The sequence below is a fragment of the Crocodylus siamensis genome, chromosome 1 (assembly GCF_052110815.1).
Source record: "Crocodylus siamensis isolate JL-2025a chromosome 1, ASM5211081v1, whole genome shotgun sequence".
Classification (NCBI taxonomy): Eukaryota; Metazoa; Chordata; order Crocodylia; family Crocodylidae; genus Crocodylus; species Crocodylus siamensis.
In genome coordinates, this window is record NC_143395.1 from 276878356 (window position 1) to 276894060 (window position 15705).

At 42.9% G+C, this 15705-nt stretch overlaps 1 protein-coding gene across 5 annotated transcripts in view; it reads left to right on the forward strand.

Annotated features, from left to right (window-relative positions):
• Positions 1-6359, forward strand: part of ASB11 (ankyrin repeat and SOCS box containing 11) — a 31248-nt gene extending 24889 nt beyond the window's left edge. For all 5 annotated transcript variants that reach the window (XM_090063281.1, XM_090063287.1, XM_090063302.1 and 2 more), the window contains one exon: positions 1432-6359. In XM_090063281.1, the coding sequence (XP_089919407.1) occupies positions 1432-1556 (125 nt within the window). In that variant the 3' untranslated portion in view covers positions 1557-6359. The remainder of the gene's footprint in view (positions 1-1431) is intronic.
• The last annotated feature ends 9346 nt before the right edge of the window (positions 6360-15705 follow it).

A 15705-nucleotide genomic window follows, 5' to 3' on the forward strand; every position in this document is an offset into this window, starting at 1 on the left:
ATCAAGAATGGTCACTACTACACTTTAAGGGGTTGTACAAACAAGTCTTATAGGCACAAACCTACTTCTTGATTTATTTTTTTCCATTAACTGTATCACAGTTTAGGTCAGTGTACAGAAATCTTTCTTTGCTATTAGTTTTTCCCAAAAAGTTCTTGTGATTTCCCTTTCCATTGGTTCAGCCTGTTCATTTTATAGTCAGATGGATCATATGGCAGTAATTTATTCTTGTTGACTCTTCACTTTTCAGAGATGAATACATTCCACATGACCTGTCGACAGTTCAAATGTTCCATCTCTCTTGCTTTCAAACGCTTCATTATATCTATTTCTCCACCTGAATTTTTTCCTAGTGAGACTACAAAAAAGGAGAATTACAGACCATATAAATACAAGGACCACAAAAACTTCCTCTGAAGATTTTTCTTTCTCCTTAGTTTTTTTCTGGCTTATTTATTTGTATATTTTCTTTTTCTTTTAATGCATTTTCCTTTACAGCTGTTTGTGAAATGTTAATTTGAAATAGGATATTTAGCTTATTTTCCCTTACTTTTGTATTTGGTTGAAGGAATGATGTCCCTCTTCAACTCAAGTTCTATCTCTATAGGCTATTTTCCCTGTTTGTTTTCAATTCATGTATTTTAATGGGACTTTTCCAGCCTATTTTGGCCCTTAAATTTATCTTTAATGAAACTTCCCTGATGCAGCTGTGAAGATTTGGGATCAGACTTTTATGCTTATCTGTCTAAAGAGTTCTTTCAAAATATTTGTAACAGCTATCATCTCAACTAACCCTTAATTGTTGAACCATAGTCTTCCGTAACCAAGAGCATGAGCTGTCACAATTTAAAATAAAGAACCATTGCTCTATATCTGGGGCTTGATGAACTGAGGGAGACTTTTATGACACAGTCACCAAGGAGATACACATGAATATGCGCAAAAAATGGTATTATGTGTTGACATGGGTATTTTGGCGCACACATTTCTGTTTGAATGTACAGTTGCATGTATTGTACATGCAAAAACTGACCCTTCTAGTGAGTCTCCCACATACCATAGTATCTGAGTATCTACTACTTTTTTATTGTTTTTTATCTACTAGGAATTTTATTATTGGAGGTACCCAGGCATGTGATAAAATAAGTTGCAGATCTTATATGTGCACATGCCTTCCTGATTCTAAGGTTTTTCTCAAGGAAAGAGACAGGAAAACATTGTGCAACTATAAACATCTTTTTAGCACTCACAGCTTCCAAAATGTAGAACCACAACACAAGTACAAAGTCTGTTCAATTATTATGGAGTTATGCAAGATGTGTGCAAGAGATGGTGCATGTTTTGATTTATAGGGCCTGCCTGTATTCAGCTTCTTGGTTTCAATTTGTATCGCTGATTATTTTTGTTTATTTTTTCTCTCCTCTTTTCCAGGTCCTGCCAGCCTTGCCCAGCTGTGTCGGCTGTGTATCAGAAAATGTCTGGGCCGTTCGTGTCTTTATGCAGTGCATAGACTTCTACTTCCTAAACCACTTGAAACATTTATTTTATATCGGTAACTCTATGACTGTCTATAGGCTGATTTTAAACAGGAGGAATGCATGGTTGCTTTACCCTGAACAAGCCATGGTGAAAACAAAGACATCACTTACTGTTTACTAAAGGTCCCAAACCACTAGCTGTTGATATAACAATACTTCCCTTCATACTCTTATATGTTGATGCCCATCAAGACATTTTTCTGTGGCACATTAGATGATACCATAGAAATGGCACCTTCATATCTTGGTGGTAAATCTTACTTGCAGAGGTGTAACAGGGAAGCTCTGTGCCCTGGGCAGCCTCAGTGCATGAAGTAGTGTGGCTCCTGTTGCACCAATGGTGGCAGGATAGCCAGCTGTTGCTTTAGCAGCAGCAGCTATGTTTGAACCCATTCCCTCCCACCCCAGTTATGCTACTGTCTAATGATGTTGTTTTACAGATTTGAAATATACAAATGGCTGATTTTCTAGGGAGATGTGTGTGTTGATACACATACGCCTTCTGCCTTAAAAGTAGTCCAGTTACATCAGCCTACCCATCTCTCTTATGTTTCATGTTCAGCAAAAGTATGCAAGGGTTTCAAGCTCTTGGGAGTTCATTAAAATCTCACTGTAAAATGGCAGACAGGCAGAGATGCCCATTCAGATTGGGTGTTTGTCCCCTGTGCTTTCTACTTGTTGGATGTTGGTGACAGCTGGGGGATTTGTAAGCTCTTTTTTACCTAGGGTGTAATTATCTTGTGAAACTCTTTTTGCCACAAGGTGTTGTAGAGGTTGATTCATTTACCTATGCTCAAAAGAGGATCAGACAAATTCATACAAGATTAGGAATGATAGGATCATAGGAAAGTAGAGCTGGAGAAGACTTCAAAAGTCATCTAATCTAGCCCCCTACTTAAAGCAGGACCATCCTGACTAAACCATCTTAGCCAAGTGTCTCTCCGGCTTGCTCTTGAAATCTTCCAAGGATGGAGATTCCACACCTTCTCTAGGTAGCTTGTTACCAGTGCTTGACGACCCTCACAGTCAAAAAGTTCCTTCTAATCTCCAACCTAAATTTCCCCTGCTGCACCTTGAAGCCATTGCTCCTAGTCTTGTCCCCTGTCACCTAGGGGAAAAAACCCATCTCCTTTGAAGACTGTTATCAAATACCCTTTCAGTCTTCTCTTCTCCAGACTAAATAATCCTAGTTCTTTAACTCTTGCTTCTGAGGCCCCTAATAATTTTTGTTGCTTTGAGCTGGATCCATTCCAATCTATCCACATCCTTTTGAAAAGTTGGGCCCGAAACTGGTGAAGCTGAGGTTGTTGCTGAATTGAGTGGATCACTTTCCTCAATTTGCAAGTGAAACTCTTGTTAATACAACCCCAGATGCTGTTGGTTTTTTCGGAACAAAGAGCACGTTGTTTGCTCATATTCAACTTATCATCCACTGTAACCCCCCAGGTCCTTTTCTGCAGTGTTGCAGCCCATCCAGTCATTCTCTAGTCTGTATTTGTGCCTGCAATTAATCTGTCCCAAGTACAGGACTTTGCAGTTGACCTTGTTGAATCTCATCTGATTGATTGCAGACAATTTCTCCAGTCTTATCCAGTCAATCAGTAGACATAAACATTACAGTTAGGGATGCAGACTTCAAATTAGGGCATCTTAAGTCCTTGAATGCTGTAAGGGAAGAAGAGCAGGGAGCAGATTGGTCTGGATTGACTCCACATAAATACTCTTTCCCTTTAGTATCCATACTCTATTCCGGTGGATGACAGGATACTGAAATAAATGGATCTGTAGTCTGACCCAATATACCTCTGCTTATATTCTCTTTGGTTTTTGCCAAATGTCTGTCCCGTGCCTTTGTTCTTCCAATTTGTAGTTTAAAAGTTGAAGGACTAGAGCAAACATGGCAGGACTAAAAGTCAGAAGGCCCCAGGGCTATCAAATATTCTAAACTTAGAGTTTATAACAAGTGAAGATCCAATGGGTATTGGGATGGCAGAAGGCTGTTGGCTTTATCTTTCCAGGAGCTGTTAGGTTAGTGTGAGGAGTGCTTCTTCAAGGCCTGAGTTTGGTATATTTTTGGCTAAGAATAGGGGAGCCATGACTCATTTTGATTAAACGGAACTGGAAAGGGTTTCCAGCTCCATTTTTTTTTACCCAAATGTCAAGGTCTGAGGAAAAAATGGTATTTTACACCCATAGGCAACAGGTTTCAATATAGATCACAGATTCTAGTACATGTTTCCAGTGGCCACATCTACCCATTCATTAATGCACAGTGGTTACTGCGCATTTAATTTAGTACTTATAGAAGCAAAGTTTTCACTGACATGAATACAGTCTTTATAAAGTAAAGAATATTTCATATATATATGATGATCAAACTTACATCTGTGCAGGGGGTTCGACTAAATGACCTCTTGGAGTCTCTTACAACCCTCCAATTCTTTAGAAGCTACCTTGTTCTGATACTAGCATTTATGACACTTCTCAGGAGCCTTTCACCTCAGCAGTATCAAAAAAGGACTATGTTTATTTCCTTCCAGTAGATCTCTCTCCTACTTATCCTTATGGAGCCATTCTGTATCTAAATAGAAGCAGGGATCCTTAGGTAATGTAAGCTGGTAGAGTTTACATTCATAGACTTCATAGACATTAGGGCTAGAAGGGACCTGGGAGGATCATTGAGTCCAGCCCCCTGCCCCAGGGGCAGGAAGTCAGCTGGGGTAATAGGATCTCAGCAAGAAAAACATCCAGGTTTCTCTTGAAGGTGTTCAAAGTAGGTGCTTGAACCACTTCCGGTGGCAGGCTATTCCAGACCTTGGGGGCTCGGACAGTAAAGAAGCTCTTCCAGCCTGAAATGCTCTTGCAGGAGTTTATAACCGTTTATAACCTTGCAGGAGGTTATAACCATTGATATATTCAAATCAAACAATATAAAACAATTTACATCAGCTGAGGATCTGGCCCAGAATGTGTAATTTCCAACTTTGCCTTTATCTGGTTATCAATGGAAACAAGAAATAATTAATAAGGGATTTTAAATTTAAAAAATATATATATATTTCTCATAGATGTTTAAATGCTTCCTAGGAAGAATGGAAGCAGTTGCTCAATATTTATAATTGATGCTAACTTCTGTTATATAAGTGATTTTCAACCTATTACCACAACTGTCCTATAAACAAGCTGTTCTTCCTTAAATAACATAGCTGTGTCTTATTTTAAATGAGAGATTTTCAGGAAGTAGGCTTTAAAAAAATGCTGATGATTTGCAGTTTTACTAGAAATTCGCTTATTCTCCAAACTTTTACTTTTGTTGATTACCATATTTATTCATTACTAAAATGAGGTTCCCCCCTGTTTAACATGGGGGGGGAAAAGCCCCTCATTTTGGAATCATGTACAAGGACAGTGGCAGGGCAGGTGGCTGCTGTGGCTTAGGCTTTAGCCTGTACCTGGGGTCAGGGCAGTAGTGGCAGTTCCTGCCTGCCCTCCCTTCTTCCCCACCCTCTGCATCCTTCTATCTCCCTCCTCTAGCCTCTTCTCCCCATCTCCCCCTCCCACAGAGCCTCTGATCCCTTGCCTGCCCCTCTCTTCCCTGCCACCCTTGCTCCATGCCAGCAGGCTCTTTGCATACTGCAGATTGTGGTAATAGCATGGGGATAGAGCCTTCCAGCGCAAAGCAAGGGTGAGTGGGGGGGAGTGGGGTGCAGAGGCTAGGTGGGGAGGGGGATGGGGGAGCAGAGAGGGGAACAGAGAGGCAGGGGGAGAGGGAGCAGAGATGCTGTGTGGTGGGGGAACAGATAATGGAGGGAGGGGCAGGAGGGAGAGCAGAGGCAGAAGAGTGAGGTGGAGCTCAAGGCTGTGGGAGAAGTCAGGTAGTTGTCAGGGGACAGGCATTAGCAGGGGCAAGTTGCTTGACCTTCCTATACTTCTGCCCTCTGCAGTGGGAGAGTGGAATCAAAGATGACCCTCAATAATTAGATTCTATACATGGAAACTTGTAACAAAATATAAACTTTCCATGTATAGAATTTAATCATCGGGGTGTTGTTGGAAATAGTTATTCTCCTGAGATCAAATCTATCCCTTCAGAAGATTTGTGAATTATTTCCACAGCGCCCCTAACAGGCCATGTAGAATACACATCATTATCCAGTTAGCTCAGTATATCATCATACAGTCACATCCCCCTCACACACCTACTTTCTGGACTAGAACATGGGAGCAACAACTGGGGATCTTTTTAGGACCCTGAATCTGGTAACCCCTCCTCCCTCCGATCTTCTTGGCACTCCGTCACTTCCCTTTTGTGGTCAGAGGCACATTCCTTCTCCCCTTCCCACTTCTGCTACTGCTCCTGGCTGATGCAGGGTCAAGGGGAGCTCTAGAGTCACCCCTGTCCCGCTTCACCTGGGCTGTGCAAGGGGGCTGGGCTTAGCAGAGGACAGCATCAACAGGGACAGGCAAGCTTCCCCTTCCTGTCTGATTCCCCACTCCCCATGTGTTCCCCAGCAGCCTCCTTTGTGTAAATTGCTAACATATCCCAACAGGTAGATGGTGCTGGCTCAAGAAAAAGCACTGCATGGACATCAAATGAAGGCACTATTTTAGTGCATTGCTTTCACTGGGAATGCCCTTGTGAAAACCTGTCAGAAGCTATTGCTTTTGGGCGTGTGTAGGCAAAATGGGGGCCCTAAACTGAAGTGGTGGGTTTTAAAAAACACCACTTCAATTTAGGGCTGATTAAACCCCTGTGTTGTGCACCCCGCTGACTTACCTGCCTCTCCGGCAGGAAGGGGAGGACTAGCCGGAGCTGTCCCTGGGAGCTATGAGGGTGGGTGAGGGGGGGAGGAGGAGGGGACAGGGACTGGTGCTTCCCTCCATGCCAGCAGTCCCCCCCCAGAGGTAGCACCCAAGTCAGGCAGTCCCTGGGGGCACTGCAGCCATGGAGAGAAGCACCAGGTCCCCGCGCAGCTCAGGCAGGCTCAGAGGGGGTGGGGAGATCAGGCTCACCACTTTTCTTCAGTGGAGCCTGCTTTCTTGGGCTGCTGTCAGGCTGCCTGCAGGGCTTCCTGCAGAGCTGTGGAGCTACACGGAGCCTGGTGCTTCACTCCACGTCTGTAGGAAGTGAAGCAAAGAGTTTTAGTTTGCTGTGCCCCAAGTCATTTACGGCTCATTACAGCACTGAATTTCCTACAGTGGCTGGAATTAATGCGCAATATGCCTCCAAGGTGTGCAAACACTGACACCATTAAAGCAGCGCAAAAGCATTTAGCCCACTTTAAAGTGTTGTGCACACACACCTCTCATTTTGTCTATACACAACCTTCCTTCCCAAGTGAAAACTGTAAGTGAATGCTGGTGCCTGTCTTTCTTTGGATGATTCTCTATGGAGTCCAGAGACGTCACCTGGCACAGCGCGCTATAAATTGTCATCTATCTGTACAAGGTTTGTGAACTTGGTCCAACTCCCAGAGGACATTTCCACAGGACAGGACAGCCCATTTTTAACATAGCCAGTGCAAGCCTCTCAACACCAATGGGACTGGTAATGTTGCTGTAGCCAAATATGGTCGCCTATCAAATTACACAGCTTCATATTTAAAGAAATAAATATATGAACAAACTCTGAGATGACAGCTTGAAAATACAACCAAACCATTTGTTTTGCTAACAGTTTATGATGTCTTTGTTTTTTCCCCCTGAAAATAGCATTTTGTTAATAATCTAGTTGTTCCCTATTGTGATTTTTTTAAAAAAATATATATATTCTGTAGTAATGGGTAATATAGTCATTTCAAATAGAGTTTATTTCCCACACAACTTTCTTGTCTATTTTATTTTTGGAAAAGACATTTCTCTTTAAACTTTGTACTGTTTGTAGAAACTCAAGATCTTGGAAACAAACCAAAGGTGAAGGAAATCTTTGTGCGAATCAGCTTCTTTAAAAAAAAGAGTGAATTCTGTATTCATAAAAGCCAAAGACTTCATAATCTTGGTTGGAGCATAATGAAGGCAGGCACTGTGTAAGCTTCTCTTTGCTGCTCTGCCAGTTCACATCACTCACCTGCGACACTGCTGCTGTTTCAATCAGTGGCCTCCCTTGATTTGTTGCTATTCATGTACCCAGTTGCTCAGTGTGCAGAAACAGGGAAAAGGATAAGGGATTTGCACTAAACACATGTGTCTCAGGGTTATTCTGAGAACAACTAAAATATGGCATCTCACTCCACTACCCAATCCAGTCCTATTTATACAAAGGAGAGAACCCCACCTCTCCCCGAAACTATACACCTTTTCATTCAGTAATCTCTGCACTGAGCCCATCATTTGTTTGAGCTCCAGCACATCTTTTGGAAAAAATGTCCAGCTATATTATTTTTTATAGGGATAAAAAATGACTTTGACATAGCACTGGGGAAGTCTCAGCTGGAGAAAACATTTCTGCAAAGATTGAGCAAGGAATGAGAAGCTTTCTGATGGTTTGCATGCATAAGCATAGATGTCTTTTATGGCGCATGTATTTTATGGTATGTAGCATAAACACACTTTGCAGCAAAAACAAAAAAGATATGTTTCAACAAATGTCCAACTGAAGAGGAGTCTGGGCATGCCGAATCTGAATAAAAGCTTATTTCAGAGGCATAGGTAGCCAAGGCTGTGCCTTGGGCAGTGGTGGCGCACAGTGCAGGTGCATCAGCTGGAATTTTGCTGCTGCAGGGGGGATGTCATCTCCTTTGTTTTGCTACCAGTATGTGTTGAGAAACAGTGTTTAAATGGCGTTTTTGGCAGCAGTGAGCCTCCAGCTGCTGTTCCTACATCATGAGCTTCTAGCGCTACTCAGCCCTCTCTACTGCCAGAGCTACTGCCCTAAGGGTGCAGTGGGGAGGAGGGGGTCAGAACAGGGAAATGAATTGTGGCAGAGGGTGAAGCACCCCCTGGCTCTGTCCTGATGCCTGGGGCTTGGGCCCCACTTCCCTGCCCAGCATTAAACTACTGGATCATTCTAATATATGTAAGCTCTGTTTCACAAAATTGTGACCAAAAGTATGGTCTGTCTCCAAAGGAGATTAAGAAAAAAGGCTTTGTGTCTTGTCTCTTTAGCCTTTTTTAAATTAATTTCTTTATTGTGCCTTTCTAAGACTCCTGGTGCTTCATCCAAGGTCATATAGGCAGAGATTCCTAAAATCTACACAAAGGGGAACCCAAGTAGACCTATTATATCCAACCATGGAACCCTAACTGAGGAAATAATCAAGTTTCATCGAATCCATCCTAAAACCTCTTGTCACCCAAACAGTGAGTTTTGTCACACAATAGACTTTCTACAAAAACTTAAAAACATAGACCACCTTCCCAGCAACACCCTCTTAGCCACTATGGTTGTTACCAGTTTATACATCAACATCCCACACCAGGATGGCATCCAAGCCTGCCTTACATATTTACAAGAGCAAGATTACAATTCAGAATACAGACCTAAAGATATTACTGAACTTATACACTTTATTCTCACACACAGCAACTTCACTTTCAATACCCAACACTTCCTCCAGACCATGGGACCAAAATGGCCACACAATATGGCAAACTTTTTATGGGCCACCTGGAAAAAGAATTCCTCAAGAACTGCACCATCGAACCCATGCTATATCTAAGATGTATAGATGACATCATCATTTCAACTGAAAACCTGCAATCTCTGATTGATTTCCACCACAAATTCAATAAGCACCAGCCCTCCATCAGACTATCTCTTGGATATACCAGCACTAACATTTCCTTTTTAGACACTATGATCAAAATCCAGAATGGTAAAATACAAACCACCATATACAAGAAACATATGAACCAACATGCATATCTACATAAAATCAGCAATCACCCTAAATACACCAAGAAAGCTGTAATACATAGCCAAGCCCTCCAATACCACTGAATTTGCGTTGAGGAGAACACTTACGATTGTCACCTCTCAAATCCCAAAAGGCCTTTCACTCCAAAAGGAAATCTCCAGAGATAGATCACACTTTTGAAAAAGCCACCCAGATACCATTGCTGCACTACAAAAAGAAAATCCCCACAAATCACAAACCATTAGTTATGACATAGCATCCTTCCCTGGAACCTATGTAGAAACTCCTCAAACAATTGCAATACTAGAAGATCTTGAAAAAAGATATTTCTAGAACCACTCATCCTAGCCTTTAAATGAGCACCAAACCTCACCAACCTTCTCACCAGCAGCAAACTCCCTATGACCCAAACCACACCAAATGGATCCAAACCATGCTGGGACAAGAAATGTAAAACCTGCCAATACATCTCCATCACTCCCACAATAACTACACCCCACAACAGACAGAGCCATCACCGTTCCTGGATCTTACACGTGCATCTCCAGAAATGCAATATATCTTATCCAGTGCACTGAATGCCCTGATGGAAAATACAAAGGAGAAACCAAAACAACTGTGTACCAAAATGACTGCACACCGAAAATCTATCAAAGACAAAAATATCCAACTACTGTCTCTCCAATTTCTCAGTTCTAATCCTCAAAAGGAATTTTAAAAGTACCTTTAGCAGGTGAGCCTATGAACTTCACTTCATAGATCTACTGGATACAAAAAAATCATGGACTGAATATAGACATTGGGTTTACGGCATATTATAACTTGCCTGCCATCCAATAACTCCAGGTAACCTCTACATTTTATCAGCCACTTTCTAGCACCAGGTCAACATTCCTCTCTTCTCCCCCTGGGCCCCTTCCCAACCTACTTGTCTTGCACCTATTGTCTCCCATCCTCTCTGATCTTTACTGCCACACATTTGCATTTTCACAGACCTGTATTTTGCATATTGGCTTCTATACCACTCAGAAGAGCACTGAAAGCAGACTCTCCCTATCCCTGAAGAAAGGTATTTGTGCTCGAAAGCTTGCAAAGAAGAAATTTTCCAGCTATTTAATTGGTCTAATAAAAGATATCACGTTTACCCAAAGAACCTTGTCTGCCTACAGGCCGAGCTGTTGTTCTGACTTTGACACAGACCATTTTCTCCCTGTTGAGCTGGATAAGAATCTGCTATCTCCTTCTAAAGCTGGACTCCATAAATATATTGGCTCCTGCTCCAAATTAGTTAAAAAATGGGCTGGAATCTAACCCTGTTAAAATGTATGTATGTAACATTGACCAAAAACCCACTTTGATTTAGTTGCTCTGAATATGAGGCTAGGCAACTGTAGCAAAGAGTGACCTTGGCCCTGATTCTCTTTTGAAATGGGTTTAAAGCAGGAGCTTTTTGCTAGAACAGAGTTATTAGCAGTAGAACGTTATGGTAGCCTTTGATTTTTTTCCCTCATATTTGAAAAGTTAATGTGTACGTGCACAGTCAGGTTAGGGCAACCAAAAGTAAACTGCTTATGTAACTAACTGCTAGCTGAGGGAAGACTCAGAATGCAAGATAGACTGCAATTATGAACAAAAATCACTATTTTAATAAATCGTCTGTTTAAAAGTTGGAGCAGATACGATTCAAGATCATTGCTATACAACAGTGGTTCTCAACCTCTGGCCTGTAGCAGTGTCATCTGGCCCCATAGATCCAGAAATGTGGCAATGCAGAATGGCGGCAATTAATGCTGCCACTGGTTCCCTGCTGCCAAATTTCTAAATTCTATGGGTTAGATCAGGTTGGCACACAGGGCAAGTCTGATAGGCTTGATCTGGTGTACGTGAGGCTATGCACACCAGAAGCAGGTCTGATCTGGAGTGCACAGGGCTGAGGCCTAATCTGTCATGCTCAGCATGGGTCCTGGGGTGGCAGGCCTGATCTTATGCATATGGAGCTAGTGATAGGGTCCTTAGCCTGATAAAGGGTGTGTGGGGCCAAAACTCAATCCAGTTGTGGACTGGCTGTGGCCACATGTGGGATCATGCCTGCACGCCAGTCCTGCACTGGATCAGGCTCATGGACCAATCCTTTGCACTGGATCTAGCCCTCAGACTCGACCGCATATCACTCATCTGGCCTGCTGCCCAGAAAGGTGGAGCACAGCTGTTATACAATGTACTACGTTCAGAGTGATCTTCATGAAACAGCCACTACTGTGTAGCAATCATCCTCAAACACTGTGTAAACAAAGCAGCCACTGTTCAATTTTCATACTCTCTCAGTCTTAACAGATGTGAAATATTTTTAGTCACTGTCCCAGAAGGCACATCTTTTGCTTTCTGCTTGTCTCTCATTATCCTGTAGAGAGATGCCAGCCTATAGGAATTTTAAAAGTTAGGTTTCTGTTGTCCATGGCTTGAGATGTATAAAAAGATTGTATACTTTGGCTTTGTTCCAAAGGCTTTCTGTCTTTCATCACTGAATACTTGCCAAAGAGCAGTCCTTTCCAAATATCCAGATTCAGGTCTAGTTTAGGGAGTAAGAATACTGATTTGGTTTGTTACCATTGCTGTTAATGTCACTACAGATGCAGAGAGCAGTAATGCACTCGACATTGGGTCTTGTATAATTACATGCCATTGATAACTGACATTTAAGCATATTTTTGTGTTAAGGGTTTGTCAAGCCCTTAACACAAGCCTTTGTCAAGCCATTCAGTTTTCTCTAGAAGTATCAGGAAGTAATATATCAGCTGGTTCCCAAAGGCATAATGTTAGCAGGTAGGTAACTGGAGTCCATCTGAATGGGGCAAGAAAAGCCACTCTGACGTCCCAAGCCAATGGGCATGCTTGTGCTCAAAGTCAAACCACTTGTTGGATCTACCATCAGGAAGGAATTTTTCTCTTGGGTAAGACTGACCATGGACTTTTATTAACTTTCTCTGTATTGTGGGGCATGGTCTTCTACCTGGGAGCATCAGACCACATTTTGTCTCCTTGTCACTTTACTGATGACACCATAGGCTTTTTTTCATAGGGTGCTTTGTGCGTGCAGGAAAGGCTAGAAAGGATATATTTGTGGACCCTTTGGGAAATATGATTACCAGCAAATCTCGGGACTGGATCTGATGTCCTGGTAGGCTGGTCTTGTCCTATGCTATTTTCCTGCCTGTTTAAGGAAATATCAGCTTGGATGATAGAAATGAAGAATTTAGCGCAGAAAGTATCTCATAAATTCCACGCAAAAAATTCACTTGTCTGCTATTTGAAAATAGCATCTGAATGAAACAGCATCTGAATGTTTTTTCTTTGCCCTCTTACTAGCAGTATGCAAAAAATGTTTTTTTGCCCCTTACTCTGAGATTACGTGCTTTTTTGTGTGGGCTTCGTTTTGCTTTTCTTTCCCTTTTCCCACTAGGTATCATATACTAATCAATAAAGCAGGGCTAATTGTGTGGATATTTTAACAGAAAATACTCTTTGTGTAATCTAAAAGGAGGAAAACAACTTGCAGTCCTTGGGCTTATTTCCAAGTACTCTTCAGAGGTGTTTGTTGTGCAAGTCATTGAATGGAGAGAGCTCTTGATCTGAATGACTCATCTGTGTGGTACGACATGTAGATTCCTTGGGATTTAAGATGATTCATGTTAGAGCCAAAATTCAACCTATTTAAATAAAATTAGGTCCCATGGCAGGGGTGGGCAGTCTGTCCCATGGGCCAGATAGAGCCTGTGAAAAACATGGATCTGGCCCACAAAGGTTTAATTTGGTGAGTGCATGGGGTAGTGATTTAAAAGGGTTGCATTAAAGCAGTGATCTAAATACCCTTGCTTTGTGCTCTAGCTGTTAAACTTCCATTCCCTATGAACATTCACCATGGTTTTCATGGGCACTTGCTACAGGGGGGAGGAGGGGTGGCAGAGGGCAGAGAAGAGATCACAGCAGCAGGAAGTCAGTGGTAGGTTTAGAGGATCGGCAGTCCATAGTGGCAGCTGGGTTGCTGCTTCCTGGCCTGCTACTCTAAAAGGCTGTCAACCCCTGTTCTGTGGTTTCCTGTCTGCTAATCAACCTCTCCCCAGCTGACAATAATGCCACCTCTTTTCTCCAGCACTGCATATGCACAGGCAAGAAGCCAACTTTAATTGTTGATATTCTGAGGTTAGTCTTCTCTTCCATCCACAGCTTGTTGTTGGAGGGCATGTAATCCATCTACTTGATGATTGGTGAACGAACAATACAACAATGGGCCTAATTTCCAGGGCTAATTCACTGTCACTTGCCTATTTGATCTTTAACAAGTTGGTTAATGAAAGCCCAGAACGTTATGTTTTTAGAGTGCTTTGATTGTGTAGTGGTTATGGGCAGTTTTCTTCTCTTAGCAATAGAGAGCACAACTGCATGGCTTGCATAGTGCTTCTGTCATCAATTTCTTCTGAAGAAATGGATCTAAGTTTATAAATTCTTCATTAAAAATTGGTCTTCCCCCAATGTGCTGAGTATTCTTAATAAAATCTCTTCTAGCCCTCAGCTTACAAAAATGTCACGTGTGGAATGGTGCTGCTCCTATAAGAGCAGAAACTGCCTAGGGAATGAGCCCTATGAGCCAGACAGAAGCCCACAGGTGCAGGTTACTATGGCAACAGGCTAATGAGTAAATTAGCCTGCACCTGCACCCAGTCAGCAGCCAGGAAGAGGCAGGGCCCTGGGCAAATATAAACCCCAAGGCTGGGACTAGAGGGTTAGTTTTCTGTCAGCAGCTAAGGGGGAAGGACCTCTCAGAGAAGAAGCTCACCGGAGAGGCTTGGCTGCCTGTTCTGCTCTTAACTCCCACTCTAACCAGGCTGTTGTTTCTTCCAACTCATCCACCCGCAATAGCCAAGTGAAGTTCTCTTGTCTCAGATTTTCCATGGTCTCTGCCTCAGCCATAACCAATGCCTGGCCTTGCTATAAATTTCTCTCAATCTATATTCTAGCCCAAAGGTTTGTTCCCCTTCTCAGGGACACAGGTTCCTTCCCCGCGTATGGCTGAGTTCCTGGCCAATGCACCATTGTAACGGGGCTCTCTTGGGGCTGATCTACCAGCCCACCTGGGCCAACCGCCCACCTTCTCACCTGCCATGTCTTGTTGATAATTAATTAGTATGTTAATTAGGCAGGAGGCTGCAAATTTCTTGCCCCGATGCCGGGGGCACTATCTGCGGCTCCGTTCCTCCCCTACACCACAGCCCAAGCCTCGCAGATGGTATTTACATTGTCTCTCCTGGGCTTTGCTATGGCTTAGCCCCCTGTCTTCAGTGGGGTCTCCGCAGCCCTGTTTCTGTGCCCCACACTGGTGCTGGACTCTCCACAGTCCTGTTTCTGGGTCTGCTCACCCCCTTCTCTGGCACTGGGGTCCTCAAACCATAGTGGGCCCCCAATGAGGCCTCCTCCTTCCCCATTAGCCTCAACCCAATCCACCAGAAACTAAAATCTGAGTCCCTGGGCTACAACATAATATAAGTGGTTCAGGATGTTCTCTGTCTTTAAAACGTTAAACTTCTCCCAGCACTAAATGCCTTACAAGCCAGGGTCTCTGGTGAGCTCCTGGAGCCCCTTAATCCTACTCAGAGTAGAACAGGCAGCCAAGCCTCTCTGGTGAGCTTCTTCTCTGAGAGCTCCTTCCCCCTTGGCTGCTGACAGAGAACTAACCCTCTAGTCCCAGCCTTGGGGTTTATATTTGCCCAGGGCTCTGCCTCTTCCGGTTAGGTAATTTTCTTATTAGCCTGTTGCCATAGTAACCTGCACCTGTGGGCTTCTGTCTGGCTCTTAGGGCTTTCCCCTAGGCAGTTTCTGCTCCTATAGGAGCAGGCACCTTAGTGCCCTGTGACAAATGGGCACAAGGAAAAAGACCAGTAATGAAACAAATTCACATACGGATGTCAAATGTGAACTACTGTATGGCAAACAAGAGAAAAGCTAAAATGGCATAAAATGTAATGGATTTGGCTGGAATATTAACTACAATTGAAAGAAAAAAATGTTGGCTTGTGAGTGTTCAGAAAAAGGCGAGCAACTGAGTAAGTTCTTGTTTGCTAGTAATTTGCTCAGCTGCACTTGACAGCTGTATTTAGGTGATGGTGGTAAAAGAAGTGATTTCTGTAGATAGCAGAGTTTACAGAAAACTGTAGAATGCCTTAGCATAGTGTTATGTAAATGGAAAACAGTATTATACTGCTTAAAAGCTCTGGTGCACGTGCGTGTAGAAGCTCTGCTGTTTGTCTAGACATGAA